Genomic DNA, 22,163 nt, shown 5'->3' with positions numbered 1-22,163 from the left:
GCGGCCATGGCACCCGCCGCCCTCGCCCCTAGCAACGGGACGCGCCGGCCGGACCGCACTATCCGCCTCCCCGCGGCGGGGGGGTAGAAGTGCGCGTCGAACGGTTCCCCTGCCTGGAAGGGCTCGCCCGCCCGCCGCCTCCCCCCCCCTCCCCGCGGCCGGGTGGTAGCGGCGGGGCCGGAAGGGGCGCGGCGGCGGGCGCCATGGCGGCGGCGGGGCCCTTCGCGCTGGTGACCAGCTGTGCCGCCGGCTTCGCGGCCGAGGAGCTCGTCAAACGTGAGTCGTCCTCGCCGAGGCATCGGGCGGGGGCAACCGCGGGGCCCCGTCCTGGCAGCGCCTCACCCCGGCCCGGGTAGGGGCTGCCCTCCCGCCAGGCACCGTCCCCTCCGCGGCCCAGCCCTGCCAGGGCGGCCCCGCCTGCCCTTCGGGGGCCTCCTCACGGCTTTAGGGAAATAAGCTCTTTAAGATAAACGGTGTAGAGCCGCGGGTTGTGTTTGGTACCCTCTGACACCAAGGAGGGGGCGCGTTGCCTCCACAGCCGGCAGGAAAAACAAAAGGAAGCCCCACGTCGCACACGGCTTTGTTACCCACTTGCCATCGAGTTACCCGCGTTGGTCTTACCCACATCAAGTCTTAGGTGTGACTGAACGGTCATCAGTGATAACCTGGGGTACATAGTTTGAGATTTGCCTCGAGGGTGAATAAAAATAACTTTGCAGAATAACAAATGAAGAAGAGGTTCATAAGTCTACCAGGTTTGCAGCTGGCCATTCTGGTCATTCCCACATGGAGTGCAAAACTGAACTTGTTTCAGTGGGACATGTCAGCAGCCCAGAAGGCTCCTAGAACATGAGGGAGACACCAGTGTAGGCAAAGGAAAAACCAAAAGCAGTCTAAATACCGTCCCTTCCATTTAATCTTTCCATTTATGAAGTGAACAAACCATCCTGGGCCGTAAGGGTGGCAGAACTTCTAAAATTCCTGGTGGGTCTGAACTCTTGCTTTGCTGAGCTTGCTTTCGTGCATTAGACCATTTGTTGTCCCAATGCAGAAACACAAAAAAAAGCTAAAATATTCTTCCTTTCTGCAGCTGTCAGAATTGTAGGTTGCACTTACTCCATATCAAACACAGAATTCATTCTATAGGAAGTGGTTTTCTTGGGACCCAGTTCCCCTTTTTATGGCTAAAAAAAGGGGAACAGGAGAATAAAACCCCATAATAGAGAATTTTGGTGGAATTTTCAGTAATTCTGAAATCAGGGGGTTTACACAAAGAAGCCTAGATCTTGGTGGTTTTACTGTTATAGCTTGTTACTCCAGCCTTGCTTTTTAGGAAACTGTCATGAACAATTTAAGGTGCATACTAAGATGTATAACTTATCAACAGCCCCAACCCCTCTTCTGGGTTTCTTGTTTTTGTGGCTGTTTCTGAGTAACATCTTACCCAGGAGCCTGATAAAGTAGAGGGCTGCACCCAGGGCCTGGCTCCCTCCATCTCATTAAACTGTATTTTAAAACAGTTTAAAAGAATGACAGTACAAGGTCTCCAGTCAAAGGCTACTCTGTCAAAGCAGCTAGGTTGATATTGAGTTATTTAAGCCTTTTGTACCAAAGAAATAACAAGTTTCTGTAAAATCTGATTCTTGGTTTTTGCTTGTTTGAGGAGGGTATAAGCAAATAGAGGGAATTATTCAAGGTTCCTGTAGGTTTCCTCTGATTATTTTTCATAGTGAAATTAAACAAGTAACAAAGGAAGGTGAGCAAAAAACTTTGTAGCAATGCTATTTAATCTGAGAGCATCTTAAAACTTAACTTCAGTTTCCTTTTAAAAATAGTACTCACTTTGAAATGACCAGGCTTCCACTGTTTTCCAGTACCAAAACTGGAGTCTTACAGTCTTTGTGTTTTCTGATTGGGTTGCTTCAAAGACATTCAAATCTTCCTGAAAGAAACATGATCATTTACTAAAATAAATACCATGAGAACTTTTAAGTTCCTTCTTTGTTTAACAAGTGAAGTTACATCAGATCCAGGAGCATAAGCAGAACATTCCAGGGCACACCGATGAGGACAAGGGAGCTGTGGCTGGCTATGGGAGGCTGAGCTAAAGGGTTTTGGTGGGTTGGAACAAAACGCCAGTGCATTTTTCAGAACTTGGGCTTTTACAGTGTGACAGCATCGCACCAGGTTAAAGGCATTGTTTGAGAATGGCTTAGCTCAACGCTGAGAACAAGACTGGTATATTAGCACCTCCGAGGCAGTGCCGTGTTTGATGGTTAGTGTTGGTTGGTAGGTTCCATATAGCAGCTGGGTTTTGAGTCTACGACAGAAACATGAAACAAAGCCCTTACCAGTATCATCGCTGCTTTTGCCACTGCGTTGCTGGATTTCCCTGCTACGTGCTCTTTTGAGGCAAACCTGTTTTGTAAGTAGAAAGAAGCTGCTGTTAGGTGGTGTATGAGAACCAATTTCTCCTGCTGCCTGCCAGAACTTTCCAGGCTAATTACGAGGCTTTTTCCAGTGTTTTCATCCTGTTAAGTAGGAAACGGCTTGAGGATGGAAAGAATATATCTAGCAAATGTACCATAATATTTTTATTCTTTCAAGTTTCTGTGGGATACCCCAAATGCTTTATTTCATTAGATACTCTGGCAAAACAAAGCCATTCAAAATGAACAGAATAGGACTGGGTTTTCTCTTAGATATATTTATCACAAATTAAAACAGCAAAGAAGATTGCTTTAGTTTTTAAAAATGCTAGCCAGCAGATCAATACTGTCTGATGGGATTTTTCCCCCTTTTTTGAGTGTTTACTGCTCCCCTCCTCCCCCACAGCAAAAAAATCTACATCAGATGCATATTTCTGAGTTCTCTTTACTCCTTGTGTAATTTGCAGGAGTATTTTTTATGGTATATTCCACCAGGTGGCTCTCAAGGCCCAGGATGTGAGAACTACTTGGTGTACCTACCAACTGAGAGGAGGTGGGATCTTGCAGAGCATTGTAGAAAACTGAATTATGTTCTTATAGCATGTACTCAATCTGAAAAACACTAGGAAGAACAATCAATACCTTAATCCCTTTGAGGAAGAAAAAAAGCCTGCAAAGAGGAGTTGTAATCATTCTGAAAAAATATTACTGTTAAGCACACAATTTTGTAGAAGTGCTTAAATGTCAGTTGAGTATTAAAGAAGAGGGAGCACTGCAGCAAGAGATCTACATCTGGTTCTCTGATTACTATTCAGCTCTTTTCTGAAGAGTTATTTCTAGTCTCCAGTTTTCCTTTTGTAAAAGTAGTTGCTGATTTGCACTTACAGAATATTTATGAAGCCGCTGTATTACTTTGCTGTATCTTCTTCCTTGTCTCCTGAACCATTGTCAAATTTATCTTGTCTATATACAGGCTCATGAAATGAAAAGTCAACAAGTTTAAATCAGTAAAATGAGAAAACATTTCTGTAAATAGGTAGCTGAAATTAGTTTCCAAAAGTATTAGAATTATTAGTAAGTCAGAATTTTGTCCAATTTATTAAAAATTATACATACTTGTTTGTAAAGAAAGGACACCGCTAACGAATTTGCTGAAAAACAAGCTACTGACTGCCTGGAAGTAAAGAAAAAAAAATGCTTTTCCGCTGGACAGATTCCACAGAAGTTGGGAATTTCGTCGCACTGTACGATACCAGTCACTATCAGTTACTGGCTTGAGCCATGAACTGACCTCATGTGTCCGTTGCTGTTGTGTTCTTAAATGGTTTTCCAATAGAAAATGGGCAAAGTGAGTCACAAACTGGGATAAACTGGAGGAAGATAATTGTCAGTGTCCAACAAACATGGCGATCTTAGCGTAGGTCAGCAGTAGCACAGCAGATTTGGAGGTTGCATAGGTGGGTAGTGCCAACGTACGCAGGAGGTAACGAGCCGAAGACAATACTGGAGTGGCTTAGAAATGGTCTGTTTGGTCCCTACCCTCAAATAATTCACTGTAGATAAGAAGCTTCTATTGCTCCAAAGTGCTTTTATATAGAAGTGTGGGGCACAAACACATTGTGTCTTAATTAGCATTTAGCAGTTATTGCTAAGTTTGTAAAAGTTATTTCAGTAAAAACAACGTCCAGCATTAGTAGTTGCAGTATTTCTTAGAGGACCTTGAACTCCAAATCATGTTTTTGAATGACACCAAGCAACGTTCTTTTGTGGCATCAACTTTTCCATGCATGTTTTTAGTACTCTTCAATGGTGATGCATTTGGAGTCAGCTTGCATTCCTGTCATCCAAACAGGCCACTTCTGCTCTATGAAAAGGCAAGCTAATTAAGTCAGCCCAGTAGGTCTGCCTACTGTTGTGGTCAAAAAGTGACTCAGTTGGTTTTCCAGGCTCTTTGGATGGCAAACCACTGACACTTTCAATGGCTGGGGAGTTTAAAATTAAAAATGAGTAACTCACTAGAGATAAGTGTGACAAACCACCCCCTTTTGCCATATTAATTTTCTAGATGTTTATTCTGTATCCAGAAACTTAACTGGGTATATTATGATGAATATTCTCTAGATACAAAACTATTCTGGCTAAATTTACTTTTCATTGAAATATAGGCTGTCTTACAAAGAAATTCCTGGAATCCAGAGGTGTAATCTTTAATGTAATCCTTAAAACTAGTTCCAACATGGAACATATCCTTGACAACCCAGTTTGAGTCGCAGTGTCTATTTCTTTTGTAGTCTCTGCTTGTTTACTCTGAAGGCCAAAACCTAATTGGTCTAAGTGACTTTTGTGGAAGAGAACTATTCACAAGATACCCAAACTGCATTTAGTTTCCTGCCAGGAGTAATCAAGCTGTTTTGCAGTCGTTCGTTACAGCCCTACACACTGGCTGAGACACAGCAAGTCTGAATCCTTTCAGAACGTTCCCGCAGTCCTTTGAGTTTAGTGTTCCTCGTCCATTTTTAGTGGGAGAGAAATTTCACAGGGGACTGGCAAAAATCTCTTTGGATGAATGATGAGTAATCAGAAGCACAATGGGATGAAAGACGACTGCTTAAAATACAGGAACAAGTAACACGTAAATGAAATGGGACACATCCTCATTCTTCTACTTTGAGGCCTAAATTTGCCTGTGAACTCTTTTCTAAGAAAAGAAAATATATCACAAAGCAAATATGAAAGTTCTTTCACATCAGCTTTTGAAAATCTCGTATTAGAAGTTCCTTCTGTGTTCTTGCTAGGTTGGCTGACTTTACCGAGTCACTTTTGAACTGACTTCCTTTCCTCACCCTGTTTTCCTCCCTTTGACTTTCAGTCTTATTGCCAGTTTTCTGTGTTTCAGTAATTTTACGGGCTCCTTTATTCTTGGCTTCTTGTGGCATGGACTTGCAATTCCGTTAGCTTAGAACTGATCTTTATTCAGTTACTCAATTTTTAACTGTCAAAACACCAGTGAAGGGCAATTTATAGCATGTTTCATGTAGCATTCAAAGCCTCCAAACAAAACATCTTTCCAGGGCAGAAAATTAAGATTATGCCAGCATTTGAAAAGCTAGGCAACAGATAATATCAGAAAGAAAAGGCATCCCTGTGTTTGGACATGCATAGTGACATCATCTGCCTAAATTCTTTCTTCTCCCGGTTGCTACAATTTTCTCATATCTAAGGAAAGTGAAAGCTGCCTCCATCAGCCCTGATACCCATTTAAAAAAAACCTCCTAGTCTAGTAGCAATTGGCACATATTAAAGAGAGTCCTGTTTACCAAAGATATTAAATTATACCATGTAGAGCACTTAATATTTGGTTGTTCTTAAAGCTCCTGTGTTATAGCAGGAAAAGATAACTTGTCATCTGCCAAAATGCCTTTATCATAGTAGAATATGTAGATTAAAGCCATAGATTTTGTGAAGTGACATGCTATCATTTGATGATCTATTTTACTAATTACTCAGGTTTGGTTTTTTTAAGAGTAGACTTGATGTATTTGTGTAGCCTACATTGAAAAGCTTGCGTTTAAAACTAACTGAAATGCTATTCTTGCGCTTGCCTGGAAGATGAGTGCATAGGTGTTTGCTTCATATCAGTAGAGCTTAATATCAGCTAATGCAAACAGGGTAGAGATACATGCTGCAAAGTGACTGCAGCATTGCTGTGAAGTGTTGCAGGGCAGAGATCTGCATATACACATTTTTATGAGATAAGCATGGGAAAACAGCTTCTGTGTGTCACTGGAACTGGTGTGTACTGCTTAAGAGCGATTAAAATTGCTGTGAAAGAATGAAAATCTTTCAAGATTACTCATTTTGGTTAGCTGTACTGGTAGTCTCTTCCATGTTTGTATTCTCAGAGTGCTAGCTTGTTCATACAGAGTTTAGAGTCAAGGTTGGTTTGGTATTGACTCAGTGTCACCGTCCCCCAGTCCCAAGGTGACTGGATAGTCTTATCACAGAACAGCTTCTGACTGAAGACCAATTACTCTGAAAACTATTGTCATCCAATGTCAATCTTTCTTAGCCTAGAAAAAGCATGTAGATGTGGCTTCCCCTCCACTTCCCCCCCCCCCTTTTTTTTTTTTTAAGGAACCTGGGCAGAAGATTCCCTCCCAGGTTTCTGTTTCTGAGGTCAAATTTCTCCCTCGGATTCCCCATGTCCTTCTCCTCACTGCTGCAAATAACCCTTCTGGTTTAGAGCTCTCCTCTGCGCTGCCTTGTGCACCATACTCATCCACCACTTAGATTGCTCAGACTTTGCAGTTCGTTGCAAAAATCATAGAATCTTTCTTGGGCAACCTTGGTGATGGGGTTTTCTTGTCTTTTTATTGATAAGATACAAATAATTTAATGTCCAGATTATTTGGGGAACAGCCTGTTCTAGCGTCGCCAGAACTCTCACAGTACCTTTAATATATGACCATTAAGATCTTTGAAAACCCATATAATTGATTTCATTTAACTCTTCTAACGCCCAAGGAAATTCTAGATGACTCAGACAATTTTATATATAATTGACCTCTGTTTTAAAGTGTCCATAGGTTTGTCCAGCTTGAACAAGGTACTCTGCCCTTTCCAGCAAGGTACAGATGGGGTGCTCTGCTACTAACTATAATTCAAGTCCACCAGGTGGCTGTCACGCTATGAGTGTGCGCGCTGTGAAGGTTGCTACCAGCACGTGAAGGGCAGTGTTTAACATCACATTATCAAAGCATTGCCTTGGATTTTAATTGTCGAGCTCCTACGTGGAATTTAATGAGAACTACAACTGAATTGTAGTAACTTGGTTTATTTTCTCATTATTTACCTTCAGGTTTTAGTCACAGCCAAACAGTTCTTTACATCTGAACGAATGTGCAAGGTTTGTTTCTGCTGTAATAAAGCCTAGGTATTCTCTCCATACATCCTGTTTACAGGTAGTAAGTTTGAGGCTAACACTTTAAAAGGCTTGCTTTCTGAAGAGCTTCTGTACTGTATTTTATTGTGAAAGCTAGACAATAAACTCTTTCAAAAGCTAAATAATAAACTCCAGGACACCGTAACAAATTGAGTTTGAATTTTTAAAGATCTTAAATATATACTATTTTATTATAGTAAGCAAAGGTGGCTCTGTACTAGCTTTGTACCAAGCTTCTCTAGACAAATTGTTTTCTTGAGGTTGTTTTATCATCCACCTCACTTTCTTTTATACAGGTATCACAGGAAAAGATGACCTTACCGTGGGTGCAACTACAAGTGGAAGAGTAAATTTTTACCCCTGGACAATAGATAATAAATATTATTCTGCAGATATTCACCTCTGTGTAGTACCAAACACATTTCTCGTTACTGAAGATATTGCTGAATCTGTGCAAGCATTTGTTGTGTACTTCGACAGCACAATAGTAAGACTCTTCTGCTTCATTATATTGCTTTATCTGTGTGATATAGTTGCCTTATCACAGCAATAACCACAAATTATATTCTCTTCATCTTGTACCATCCATTCTTTTTAGGCTGTTCTATTAATTGTCAGTAGATCAATGTTAAATTATGCATGCTAACAGTGGAAGCAGTTTGCTTCCCTTTTACTATTATACTCCACCGGGGGGAGAGGTTTTCAGGATGCAAATATGCCACTAAGTTCGGCAAATCCTCCAGCCCACCACCACCAACTTTACTCCTAGCTGACGCTAGTTCAGAAAGGCTGCTTTAGGATAGCCAAGAATGAGGGAGCCAAACGTAAGATTTGGTATCATTTTACCCAAAATTGTTTCTACTAAGCTGACAGCAGTGAAAACAGCGCTTTAGCAAAAGCCAGAAAGATACTGAGACAAAAAAAAAAGGTATTCTAAATAGAGAACTGGTTTTCACCACAGATGGGAAAGGGTGCACACCACAGATTCTGCAACGATACCTTTAACCGGACGCCTCAGGGCTGTCTCAGAATAAACCAGAGCAATGGGAGTAGTTCACATAACATCCACTTTAGTGGAAGGGATGCAGTAGCTGCACCTTAAACACGAGATATGCTTAAAATGAAATACTCATCATTAACCTTCAGTAAAAATCTTTCCTGATCTACACTGGGATTGCATAATAAATATTAAACATGAAAGGGAGGTCCGAGGTGGTAGGATTAACTCATCTGCAAGATAAGTAAAGAATCAGAAGGAAGTTGTGTATAAGTCAACTTACCTGATTAGAACACAGGTGCCTTGAATATGCTTGACATACAGCCTAGCATATTTCCTTACTTCATTGCTGTTTTCTAATAGTATTAATGATTTAAAACTAGTTTAAAAACTGAGTATGTGAGGATGTATTCCAGATAACTTTTTCCCCCTTTTTAGAAATCTGGACTTGATAGCGTCTCTGAATGGCTTCCCCTGACAGAAGAGTGGTTACCGGAAGTCATGATCCTGGTTTGTAACAGAGTATCTGAAAATGGTATGAAACTCGGAGAAGTTCCAAACTGCCTTAGAGTTATTAACCTCGCCTAACAATTTATTTTCAAGTTAAATCGACACGATTGTTTCAGAATATGTGGGACTGGGCTTGAGGTTTAATTGAGAGGAGCCAGGTTACTCTCGCAACCAGGAACAGAAGAGTCCTAAGCTAGTTGTGGTTAAAACCGAAGCAGAATTTTGCAGGCTTGCTTAAAATGAGCCCCGTGTATCCCATTCCGAGTACACCAGCATGCACTGCAAGGTAACTAACAAGGCATTCATATTTCTGGGTGTGCCTGATCCTCTCTGGTGAGGAGTGAGGATGACTGTTTATTGCTTAACTACAGTGGAAAGTATGGTCATCTTTGACCATTTGGACATTAATACACACGTTTGCTTTGGTTCTGGACTAGTATACGCAATGTAACAGCAAGCTGTAAGGTGCAGATCTGCCCCTGTAACTTAATTCACATTCAAACCTAGAGCTAATACAAGTCTTCATTCACATTTCCCTTTGCAAAGCTATTTGATTCCATGGGATTTGAAAAAAAGCAATTCAAAGGAGGAGTTTGTTTAACTCTGGAGTTTTTGGAATCAAATTCACAGTGAATGGAGGACCCACACAGCTACTGTATACCCTTTTTCCCCTGTACAACCCAGAATAAGCAAACAACTGGAAGGGAATAAAATGTAGGTAAAGATTTAATTGCTGTTATTAGTCTCAAACGTGTATGTTTAGCACGCATTTTTGTTTCCCAACTTTAGGTGTTAACAGACAGAAAGCTCAAGAATGGTGCATCAAGCATGGCTTTGAACTGGTAGAACTTAGCCCTGAGGAACTGCCTGATGAAGATGGTAGGACTGCTACTTCTGTTTTAATTTTTAGAATGAAAAAGCACGCCAGAGTATCTTCTAAACAATTGCAAGGGGCATAACTTTAGTTATGTGCTACATGATTACAGCATGGAATGCTCCCAGTTGGTGAGCCTTAGTCTCAGCCATAAAAGGTCAGGAGGAGGAGGAGGCTATTTCCTCCAAGAAATTCCATTTGTCTCCTCCCAAATACAGCTGCTGTTTATGTAGCACCTACATAAAAATAATATCCGCTCCTTTTTTGGGCACTAATCCTAGGACTGTATTGATAGATTAGAAGCATTTTAAGATTTATTTCCAAAGCGGAACATAAAACAAGAACCAGAGAGCTGCACAAGGGCAGGAAAATTCTTCGGCTTTTTTTAAAAAGGCTTAAAACTACCGCACATACCAAGAGAAGATAGACATTATTCAAACAGTGACATGATAGGCTGAAAAGGGGAGATTGCTAACAACATTTTAGAATTGCATGCACTGTCACACAGGAAATAAACCAGTTTCAAAATCACTAGCTGACCATATGTTTGTAACTTGAAAAAAAACCCATCAGGCAAAGTCAAAAGTGTGATGTGTGATGTTCCACTCTTGAAAAGTGATTATGCACTTCCTGACAGCCTTATCAGCATCAGCCTTAGCTCCTCATTTCAGTGATACAAAAAATGTGTTTACATCTTACCTCTATAGAGCCAAAAATGAGATAACTGACTCCATTTCCAGGCTTGAGTGGAATTAGTCACTAACATTTGCTCTATTTCAGGTTCACCAAGTACATAGCTGTCACCAAAAATAATTTAGTCTCAAGGCCTAAGCTAGAACTCAAGTCCCACTCCTTCCCCCTGCCTTTAAAGGCCTGGATAAAAATTGCATCTTGAGTAGCTAAGATCTCCCCTTTTTCCCCTGCCATGTCTTTAATGATATATTTCTTTTTGGCCCTTTGTTAGTCAGGGAGGGAGGGATACACATACTTGTGATTTATAGAAGCCAGAAAAATAAAGAGTGGATACCCCGTAGAGTGAAGTCTTCTTAAGTGCTACAAAAGGAAATACTAGTAACATTAAGTCAAAGTTATTTTTTCGATTGAATAATTGTTATAGAGAACAAGATATTTGCTATTTAAATATAAGTAATGGGAATAACAACAACTCAGGATGTTCATCTTTGGAGCCTCAAGATATATATTCTTTCCTGGATTTTCAGTAGGGCATTTGATTCACTGTGACTCACGCATAGGAGGAAACGTAGGCTACCGAGTAACATATTTACCCCATAAACATGCTGTATGAATTACCTCCAGAGGATAAAATGGATGCAGTAAACATACTGGGCCGATATCTATTTAAAAATGATGACATTTCTGGCAGCTCTTCGCAAATGAGCTGGAGCTCTTGCTAGGACTGCACTGTCAGCTGGGCAGTAAGGGCAAGAACTCCGCGCTGAGACTCCTGATAATGGCTCTGATGCAAAACCAACCAGCAGTGTTGTAGGGGGCAAAATATTTGATCTGAGGGGTTTTAGACAGCTTTAAATTAATTTTTAAAGGCGGTTTCACATACTACACCTGTCCCTGAGTCATCCTAGAAGGATCTGATTTTTAAGCAATCAAATTTTTGTATCCAAAGGGTTTGGGTTCCCCCCCCCTTCCCCGCCCCTTTTGCTTTGTGAGACCTGCACAAACATGGGAAGCTGACTAAACTGAGGAAGTGGGAAATCTGACTTTATACAAAGTGGTGTCAGATCTATTCAGTAAATAAGTTGAAGTCTGAATAATGCTTTCCCTAGTCTTTTGAGTTACTGTAATTCACAGGATTACTGGAACAGTTGGAGTTAGATGTTGCGGAGATAGCTTTACAATGATGATTTTCGTTTTTAACAAGCATCACACCTTTTTTAAATGGTTGCCTCAAGTTTTTTACTTTCTAAAGGAAGGAAAAGTAACTCTAGCATCTCTTTTTATGCCATACAGCATTCTAAAAGATCTTGGGGTAAAAGATGCCTTGCTTTCAACAGCAACAGAAAATTGTCTATTACTATTAAATTTACTTACATGTTGTTTAACAATGAAGGCCCTCACGCTAAATATTTAACAAAACCCCACTCAGAATTTAGATCTCTCTACAAAAGGCTGAGAGCTCACAGTTCACAATACCTGGAAGCCCAGACCAAGAAGTGAGGCATTGATTTATTTTTGTTTGGCCTGTCACGAAGCAAAGGCAAGAAACTTGCGTTTCCTAACAGAAGTAGTAGTTTATATCGATTGCAATAAGATAGGACAGGCATTCAGACACACACCTTACTTTCAGACACGCACTGGGTTTTGGGGTGATTGTTAGGAGTGCAATGTCTTTATCTTTTGGTTTAGATGACTTTCCAGAGTCCACCGGAGTGAAACGGATTGTACAAGCTTTGAATGCCAACGTGTGGTCCAACGTAGTCATGAAGAACGGTATGTAACACGGGTTCCTCGTCAATTAATTCTGGAGAATGCGAGGCCTACAGGGCTTAGCATTTTTAGCAAAGTTCAAACTGAGCAGCTGTAGTTCTACTGCCACTGTGTCAGCACAGAGAACTAGAGCACTCTTCAACCTTTTACGTGGAATAGTAGGGTTTCAGGTACTGCTTTCATTGTCCCTTGATGCACAGGGAAACTTACAGGCAATGGGTGAGATCTATTCCTGTTCCCTCTCTGTTTTAACTTGCTCTCTACCAATAACTTGAGTTAAATATTCCACTAACTCTTCAAATCTCAGTGAAAAACGAAAGCTTGTTCCACCAAACCCTAGCAGCAAAGAGCTAGTCATTATCAGCTTGGTCCAAAAACATGGTTTAGTGTAGAAGTGTTAAATTCCAAATTCATTATGCTTTTTTGAAAAAATACCTGAAATGGGGATGAGAAGAGCAAGTGCAGAGATGGGATTTGGCAAAGAAGTGATTTCAGATGTCTGCTGAAGGACATACTAAGGGCATTGCAGGAAGGACTGTCTTCCCTACAGAAAACCCCACTTGAGTACATGGAAACCACAAAGTCTTTTTGAAAATAAAAAGCCAAACGAGCAACCCCAGATAGTTTCCTGCAGATAACTGATTATCAGGGAGAGCTAGAATTTTTGGAAAAATCACTTTAGGATTAGGCTCATTAGGAAAGGAAACGCTGTGGCTAACCCGGAGTTATTGCAAGTGTAGGTACTTCCATTTATTATTCCATTTTTTTAAATTACCTTTCTAATAACACAAGCTGTTGCAGGAAATGTAGGAAGATTGAACTCCTGTGGAGTGCTTGGCCTTACATTTCCTATTTCAAAGTCTCATCCCACTAGCCACCTTCCAATGTCTGTGTGGTCCCTGATGTACAATTTTCCACTGTTGCCGCTTCTTCCTTCCTCCGTCTTTTAACTGTGCAACGATTTCAAGCGCTAAGAGGCTTCTGCTAGTTCCTGTAACTGCGAGATGGTTACTAGGACTCAGCACAACTAGGATGAGAACTACTAAACCGATGAGCTTTTTTTTTTTTTAAGGTAGCTTTTTGAATATTTCTTATACCACATCAGAGTGAGGTTAAGCTCGGTTCTAACTTGATGTAACCCTTGTACAGAAATAGGCAGCCATTTGAGAGGGTGTAAAGTTTTCTCACTAGTGCTAAAACTGTTTTCTTACCAGCGTATTTCCTGCGTTTGACAGATGCCACATTAAAGAAGAAAAGAACTTAGTCACATGTTCAGTTCTTCATGGGGAGGGAAATTCCTGTGCATCATTAGCATGTTCTGTAAAGGTCAGACTCCCTGAAAATCCAGGTTTTCTATCTCCACAGTACAGAAACCACACAGCATCGGTGCACATTACTACAAACCCCTCAGGAAGTGAACTATACATGGAAGTTGTTGCAGCCTGACTATGCCTTTAAAGGGAAATTGTTGAGCTCATTTTACTCAAAATAAAACTTTTTACAACCTGTAAATGTATCTTTTGTTTTCAGCTTCCTCCTGATCCTGGAAACCGGCCACCATGTAAATCAGGCTTTAGCTTTTCTACTGAATTAGCTATAACTGCTGGCCATTTAAAAACTATGCCGTTACACTTGACGTGAAGATTTTCTCATAGAGCGTAAGATATTTGTGTAGTAAAGGCTTAAAGCACATCCCAAAAGCCAGTGTTACAGCGCTGCCTTGCTCCAGCCATCTGTTCGTACCAGAGTTTAAGTTTACAGATGGAGCAGGAACAACTTTTTTCAAGTGCAAGCATTAAACCCATATTATTGGAAGATGTTTTATCTTAACCCAAGTACAATTCTTAAGTTGTGAAGTAGTTTTTCACACACCTGATAAGAATAGTCTTTCTTATTAAGGAAATTCTTGACCTTTTGATTTTTTTCTCTAACCATTAAATACATTAATTCTCACACCAATTAATAAAAATAGGTATTAAATATAGCATAGTTGAATTATCCATGTGTTTACATCAAGTAATACCACATGCTTTGTGAGTAAATAAAGCAATACTGCCTCTAGTAGAAAAAAACCCGAGCAGTCTTACCCGAGAGCCTCCAGAGGGCAATTCCCTTTCGTAGCTGGTATAAAGCTGTTGGTGCTCCAGGCCTCAGAGCTCTCTGCAGTCTGAGAATCAGGTGGTTTTCTTTCCCTTGTGCAGAGAGATGCGAGTAGTTCTTCACCTAACCTCTTCCCCCTGCAAATGTGGCGCACTCCTGTTGTCTTTAGCTGTCCCTCCAAGAGCAGAGCTAGATGACCTAGATGCCAAGAAGAGAAACAGTGTACTGCCACTTTCCTGGTTAAATAGGCGTTGGGTGATCCCAGCTGAGGCTGGTTACCTCGGGTGGGGCCAGTAATTAGCCTGGCTCTTTACAAAGAATGAGCCTGATTTAGGGGAACTATTTACACTTGGTTATTTTAAAAAAATTAGGAATTTTGACTTTTTAATTCCAATTCTGTATGGAAGTCAGGCTCACCACATGTCAGATAGAGACAGACTATGGCAGGATAGTAGCTAAAGACAGTGGAAACCAGTTTGCTGTGAAACGAGCACGTGTGAATTGCGAAGCCGTGCTCAGAGCACAGTGTACCAGAGCTCTGCAGCTATTCATGAGTGACACCTGTGAACCTACAGAGGCTCCATCAAGATGGAGCCACCAACTATTACAATAAGTTGAGTGAGATAATGTTTGGCTTTGATGCTGTAAGAAAGAACACTGTGTAAGGCATCACCCACTTCCTGAATTGCACCCAGAAGTTGAAATAACTTTTACATCCAATAAAAAGAGTTTCTAGGAAGGCTTTTTTTCAAGGGTGTGCCTGCAACCAAATGTTATGTCTACCACCTCCCTAACCATGGCCCTGGAAACAAATAGCTGCTTTTCAACGATCCCTGCTGTAGATTCCAGGACTTTCTAACTAGGGCAGCGTTTTGTAATTCTGCTGGCTGAGGTTGTGTGTATGGGCGGGAGGGGATGGGGCCGCTGAAATTTTTCTGTACAGGACGAACTCTAATAGATACGAAAGAGGTGCACGATTAGGTCACTTCATCCGCCCCTCTGCCAACATGGGAATGTTCTCGCTCAAGTACGTTCTGGGCTGCGATGTCCCATCTAGCTTCGCATGACTCAGAAATTGGCTAAATGTTGATCTTTTTACAGTTTCTCTAAAGACAGCTCTTTGCTCAGCCTGCTGAAACCTGGGGAAGCTACTCTGGTGTGGGTTGCGAGCCCCAGTCTTTTATCACTCAGTCGCCTGTTAATTTAGCTGGCGGACATCACGGGCTTTCACGTCTTGTACTGACCGTTTTTAAGGCGATTCATTTGTCTCGACTGAATCACTTCTTCCCAAACCTCTGGCAAGTGAGCTGTAAAAGCAGTAAAACTGTGTAAAACAGAGCCAGTTGAAACAAATACCTGCCGAGGGGTGGGGGGAGCACGAGGGGAGGCGAGGACTGGCACAGGACTGCATTAGCCCGAGTACACAGCGGAGATTATTAAACAGGAAATGAGGGCTTAGTAATTCGCTAATGGAGACGTGTTTACATGTTTTCTAGATAGCTGATGGGTTTAGTTACACATTCAGCTCTTCAAAATGAAATTTTATATAAGTTTGGACAGTGCATAAAAATGACATCAGCTCAATATTTGAGTTGAGAGCTTAGTCATTAGTGTAATATTAATTTAAAACACTTCTTTTTTACAAAAAGTAATCTTCATCTTTCTTCTGGCACAGGTTTTTGTTTCTTGGCTATTTGTAATACGATAGCTTAATATTATATCTTTTTTAGTTGACTGGATACTAAGATTTTCAGAAAAATCTCCCGAGTCCCCGTGTAACTGCAACTATTTACTACTCGCTGCAAGGCCAGCAGAAAGCATGGCTTAGAAAAAAAACCCCAACCCATAATGCCAACTCTTAGGCATACATTAGTTTAATTTTAGAAGTACTGTACCGCATCTGTTATCTTAGATGAAAAAGATGATTGTTTAGGTTTGAATTAACTTTTTTTTGGTTGGATTTTAAGATGCCATCGAAATGCACAGCAGGTCAGCCGCTGTGGAAAGCCCAAAGCACCCTGCAGCGTGGAGAAACATCGGCTTTGATGGCTGGGTCCTTCCGTGACGTCTGAATTAGATGTTTTAAAATTACCTTTGCCATTACTGTAGCGCTCAACCTATTTCGACAATATGTGTATAAGCAAAAGCACTTGTTGCATTTCCTGTGTTTAACCACAACCTCAGCGCTGCTGCCCATGGATGGTGAAACCCGGCCCACAGAACGCCGGCAGCGGCAAACGCTGCTTCTGGATTTTGAGAAGCGCCTCATTTGGAATCAGGAGGCATCTGCCAGACCGAATCCCACCAGAGCAGTGGGTTCAAACAAGAAGAAAAAAGAGCTCGCATCTCTTGTGGCTTAAATATCTGTTCCCTGTTGGTAATATTTACAGTAAATACTGTTAGTATACTTTAAAAAAAGGTTAGGGAATATGAAAAGTGTCTGCTTAAAATAGCGCTCTGATAGTTTTACAGGGTGCTCCGTGTGCGTCTTCCCTGAAATATTCGCTATCCCATCTGGTCAGTTACAACTAGTTGTAACAATATTGTGGTTATTAGTAATAATATTGCATTTTTTTCTGTCAAACTAACAGCTGTTGTGTTTTTAGACAGGACCCAGGGCTTTGGTCTTCTCAGTACATTAGCAGGTGCGAACTGTAGCATTGGGTCAGAAGAGAACCAAGATACAGAAGTAAACAGTAATTCCTATTTCTTGTTCTTTGCTCGTACTGTTTCTTGCATTGCTTTCTCCACTTGTCACGCTTGGTGTGGTGGGGGCTTGCTTTTTTTCCCCTCCTTTCCCATGGGATGCTTCGCAGCCTGTTGGGATGTATTTTAAAGGAAACATTTCTGCACTTTGAAAAACTCCGCACTTTTCTTACAAGCCCTGCTGAGGCTGTTGTTCCTAGGAGCTGTTGCCTCATGGCTGCGAGCTCGCTGCTTTTCAGGACGTTGCCTCAGAACTCATCGTTTTACCTGGAGATGTCTGTCTCTGTGCTCAGGGTGGAGAGCCGTCGGGTGTTAATCACCCTGGCTTCGGCGGCGGGTAAATGCTTTACCCCATACAAACCACTGGAGCCAAGGAAAGATTATTAAAAGCTCCGTTCGGGATGTTTTTCTGCATCAATAGCCAAGGGCAGTATTTTGTGCAGAACAAAAGCTGTCACTCGATAGTGTTATTTAAAAAACCAACAAACCCATGAGAGAAAAGCTCCATGTAGTACCTACGTAGAGTGTTGCAAAAGTGGCTTTTCATAATACGCGTGGTACAGGTTTTGCAGTACGGTTTAAGCTAAAGAGTAAGTTTTTGAAGTCAAGCCAGGAAGCGCCTGTTGGCTTTTTAGGTTCATTATTGCATCCCCTAATACCTGTTTGTGTCCTGACAGTCCAGTCCATCGTCAGCAGGCAGAGAAGGATCCCATTTAGACGACAGAGAAGAGGGAGCGAGCACAAACAACCTACAGATTGACCACACTGTAGGTAAGCTCATTCTCTGCTTGGCAGGCATGCTGGAGCAGGCACCCCTGGCTGGGATGGTCTCAGAAAGGCACTGGCTTTTGCTCAGTGAAAATCGTGGCATAGATGCGCTTGGCAGAGCCGCCAGAGGCTCATTGTTTAGTCTTTAGGTGTTCTCCTTGAAAAAGGGGGGCCCAAGTCTGGATGGAACAGAGCCCCGGCAGTACTACCGACTGGAAACGCTCCCATCTGATTTTGTGACATTTCCTGAGGCATGTGTTGCGTATAGCTAGAAAGTTCTTTATAAGAATAAAGCTTCAAGCTTTATAGTTGCAGAGAAGAACCATTATGGTTTGACGCAGCAGGAGGCGAACGAAGCACGCTCTGCTGGGGACAGGCCTCCGAGGAGCAGGTGTTTTAAGCTACAGGTCCTTAAATAATTGCACCGGTCCAGGCGATGGGGCTTTCTTACAAGTTGTATGTGGAGATCTTCTGAATCTTCTGGGTGCTGTTAGTTGTGGTCTAAGCGTAGTCTCATTACTCTTCAATTTACTCCATGGCTGTTCCTAGACAGATTGTTTTATAGAAGGCAAGAAACCTTAAATATTGGATGAACTCAAAAACACTCTTGCAGTGTAATATATCCAGATTAATTACCACTGTAACGATGCCGTGAGTTGTCTGTACGAACGATCAGTAAATTAAATGTTTCTTTCCCTCCTATGGGGTTGAAATTCGCAGATGTTAAAATACTGGTTCTATCAGCAAGGCTTTCGTACCTGCTGACAAAACAGAGTAATTTCCTTAAACCAACCTATGTGCCTTTATTTCCGATCCCGTGTTAGATATGGACATCCAGGAGCTGGCCAGCCTAACCACAAGAGATGGTGACCTGGAGAACTTTGAACGAGTGTTTTCAAAGCTGAAAGAAATGAAAGGTAATGCACCAGGGAGAGACGTAGTGAGCTGCAGCACCTCTTCTGATCACTCGAAGGCATGAAAGCCCGTGTGTGACTCAGGAAGATTGTAGGAATTCCTAGTCTCCTGCCTGAGGTTTTTTTAATAAGTAGCTGAGCTCTTCATTAATTTGCCCTTCATCTTGATAGTGCTTTTGAAAGAAGCTACCGCTCAGCTGCCTGCTGTCACGCTCATTTTGTCCGCCATGAACCAATGCTGCGCAGTTTTCTGTAAAGAAACCTTTTCTTCCGGCTCTGCGACTGCGCGCCGGCCTGGCAGCTTAAAGCTACAAATGTTTGAGCTGAAATCCAGCGTGCTCAGACGCATCCGCCTTCTGGCGATTGGGAATTGCAATCGCTTTTACTAAATAAGATTCCTTTTTTTGTGATCCTCAGCTAGTTTCTGGGTAGTCCCCTCAAACCAGCTGCAGCGGGCGTTTCGCTCCCTGCGTGCTCCGGAGGTTGACAGCCTAAGCCGTGTTCTTTTTCACAGATAAAGCTGCGACGTTGCCTCATGAACAACGGAAACTACATGCGGAAAAGGTGAGGTTTTCGAAATTGCCGTTGAAATTATTAAAAGCAGGGTTTTCCTTTCTGAGCCATAGTTACTTCTTTTGTAGAGTTCCTGTGCTAAGAGCGGTAAGAACAAACCGCACGGTCCCGGGGAAGAGCGTCTGGTGTCTCCCAAGAACTGAGCGACAAACCTGGAGTTTTGAAACGCCAGAAAAAGCTTTTCCCCTTTCAAAATCTCTGACGTGAAGGTGCTGCAGTCGCTGAGGGCGTCAGCCAGCTTGCAGTCACGTCAACGGAAAAGCCTTGAGCTCGAGGAAGATTTAGTCTTGCCTTAATTAGCACAAGTTTTGTATCACATGTGCCTCCCATGAATTCTGGATTATCGCCTCTGCGTGGCTGCAATTTCTTAACTTCAGAGAGGGTTAGCATTGCACCTAGAAACGTGGTTCCTAGATTCAGCTGCTGCTCAGTTTCTGTTTTTTGGATGGTAAATGCAAAATGTTCAGTCATTTCAGGGGAATTTTTCTCCCTTTCTCATCTTTTTTTTCCATTTTCAGGTGGCCAAAGCGTTCTGGATGGCAATTGGAGGAGACAGAGATGAAATTGAAGGTCTCTCCTCCGATGAAGACAACTAAGTTCTTCTGTGGCTGCAAGCGACAGAGCAATCCTAAAAGAGTGATTTTCTTTTTTTTCCTGCAATGAGTGTTTATTGTGAAAAGCCCCATTTAGCTTTAGTTGCTTTCTTTGGTTAAAGGATTCTCTGTATCATTGTAGTTACACATTCCGCAACACCTAATGGTTAGAGGGGTTTTGTCTGACTGTTCATTTATTTTCTCCCGGAGAATTTTGGAAGGCGATGCATGCAGTTAGAGGAAATAATAATTAGGTTACATTTTTCAAATTAACATTTTTATTGTTTCCTCTTTTGAGTTTAAATAAACAAATTTACTACCAGTTATCTTTCTACATATGGCTGGTGGTTGTTAAGTGACTACTTAATTCTAAACTCAACATTTTAGATGTAGGCCTGTTTGATGTTTTAATGTAGCTTTATAGCTGACTTATGAGTTAAAACAAACCGGATTTATATGAGCCATGAAGAGAAAGCTGCTGAATTGTACCCTGTTGTGGGATGCTATGCCAAGGCTGCAAGGTTAATCCTGCTGAGTGCCAAAGCTATTAAAAATGGCCCACAGGCTTTGAATTCTGCCTGCGTGCCTAAGTATGCGCTCCTTCCCCGGAAAGTCAGGTGCTGGGCCGCGCTCCCTGGGTTGCCATTACACACTGAATTTGGGATTAAACGCAAGACAGATCCTTGCTGCTGGTCCAGGGGTTGAAGTTCCCTGCCCAAACCTTCCGCAATGCTTGGCCTCCACGGCCTGGCGGAATGCACCGGCCTTCTGCTGCTGGATCCTCCCCTGAACACCTGAAGAGAAAAGCTAGGATTTCAAAAACCCCGCGCCGCCACCTGGTTCGTTACAGACTTAGGCTCCTGTACGCTCGTTAGCCGGCACCAGGGCGCAAGTCCCAGATCGCTGCTTCCTGGTATCAAGGGTTAGAAAAAAATACCTTTATCCTTAGATTTAGCATATTGTCATCTTCTGCAGAGCCATCGTGGGGAGGATGAGCGGGCAAGGCCGTAGGAGAACAGGCTGGTGATGGAGAAAAGGGAGGAAAGGTAAATGCCATCCTGTCTCCTTTTCTATCAGTCAGTTGTGAGCTACGGGCAGCGGAGCGCTGGGAGGAGGCAGCCGAGATGCCCTGCTGAAGAATCGGGCCTCCTCCAGCGCTTGTCCGACAGACCCTCTGAACCGGCACGTGTTTCCCCCAAGAGCATTTCCTTATCGCTCTGAAAATAACGCCGTGTTAAGCAATCAGAGTTAGAAATTTTGAAATTAACTTCTCCAATGTCTGGTTTTTTTGGTGTCAATAAATTTTGTGAGTCTTGAGACAGCGGCTTCCCGTAAATTATTTGACAGCTTTAAATTTTGAAAGCACTTTCCTAGTGGCTCTTGACGCTCGTTGCCTCTTTTAAGATAAAGCAAAGCTAAAATAATAGGCTCCTTGGAATGGTGTAAATCATTTCCTGGGTAAAAACCTGCAGCGTTTTCAACTCTTAAGACATAGGACTGAAGCCTCGTTAGAAGGTAGAAAAGCATTTCTCCTACAACGCCTGAGCAGTAGCTCCACTGTAGTCAAATACTTATTTTTAAGAAGAAATGTCGCTGTTGCAGGGACACGTTCGAGGAACCACCTCTCCCACCCTGAACGGTGCAAAACAGCCGCCGGGCCTTGCCGTGACTTTGCCATCGCCTCCCCTTCTCCCTTTTCCCCAGCCCAGAGCGCTGCGATACAGAACGGACAGAGGTTCCTTCCAAGTAGGGAACAGTTTTCCATGTTTGCTTCTTGGTAGCTGAAGGCTTTTTTTTTTTTTTTTTCCCCCTTTTTCTGCCTTTCTAAATATTTATTGTGCAACAGCGATAAGTGGCAAAAGCACAGAGCAAATGAATTGAATGCCATAAAGAACATAAGGCACTTAAATACTTTGTAAGATCAATTCTTTATACATGTGACAGTTTGTCTAAATTTAACGAAATTATACAAATTAAAATCAAACTCTTTGCTGCCTTTTTACAAGGTGGCAGCAGCTAAATTCCCATAAATCATAGAATCACAGAATCATTAAGGTTGGAAAAGACCTCCAGGATCATCAAGTCCAACCATCGACCCAACACTACCCTGTCTCCTAAACCATGTCCCCAAGGGCCATGCCTAGGCGGTGTTTGAACCCCCCCAGGGACGGTGACTCCCCCACCTCTCTGGGCAGCCTGTGCCAGGGCCTGACCGCTCTGGCAGGGAAGGCGTTTTCCCTCACACCCAACCTAAACCTCCCCTGACGCAGCTTGAGGCCGTTTCCTCTCGCCCT

The 22,163-nt window shown here is 42.3% G+C and overlaps 1 protein-coding gene across 1 annotated transcript; it reads left to right on the top strand.

The window, feature by feature from the left end:
- Positions 1-142: 142 nt before the first annotated feature.
- Positions 143-21,186, top strand: AAGAB (alpha and gamma adaptin binding protein). Its single transcript, XM_075100772.1, has 10 exons — positions 143-276; positions 7,668-7,858; positions 8,807-8,903; positions 9,668-9,757; positions 12,135-12,218; positions 16,922-17,004; positions 17,699-17,792; positions 18,614-18,706; positions 19,218-19,267; positions 19,795-21,186. The coding sequence occupies exons 1-10, from the start codon at positions 204-206 to the stop codon at positions 19,870-19,872; spliced, it is 933 nt and encodes a 310-aa protein (XP_074956873.1). The 5' UTR covers positions 143-203; the 3' UTR covers positions 19,873-21,186.
- The last annotated feature ends 977 nt before the right edge of the window (positions 21,187-22,163 follow it).

Source organism: Phalacrocorax aristotelis, chromosome 7 (genome assembly GCF_949628215.1).
Source record: "Phalacrocorax aristotelis chromosome 7, bGulAri2.1, whole genome shotgun sequence".
NCBI classification, from domain to species: Eukaryota; Metazoa; Chordata; class Aves; order Suliformes; family Phalacrocoracidae; genus Phalacrocorax; species Phalacrocorax aristotelis.
Note: the sequence above shows the minus strand (reverse complement) of the source record. Positions and strands in the feature narration are given on the sequence as shown.

Excerpts from the sequence above, each read along its gene's own strand:
- AAGAB (XM_075100772.1), top strand. The coding sequence starts at position 204 with ATGGCGGCGGCGGGGCCCTTCGCGCTGGTGACCAGCTGTGCCGCCGGC. Across the intron at positions 12,219-16,921 it reads CAACGTAGTCATGAAGAACG|ACAGGACCCAGGGCTTTGGT; the intron begins GTATGTAACACG and ends TTGTGTTTTTAG. Across the intron at positions 18,707-19,217 it reads AAAGCTGAAAGAAATGAAAG|ATAAAGCTGCGACGTTGCCT; the intron begins GTAATGCACCAG and ends TCTTTTTCACAG.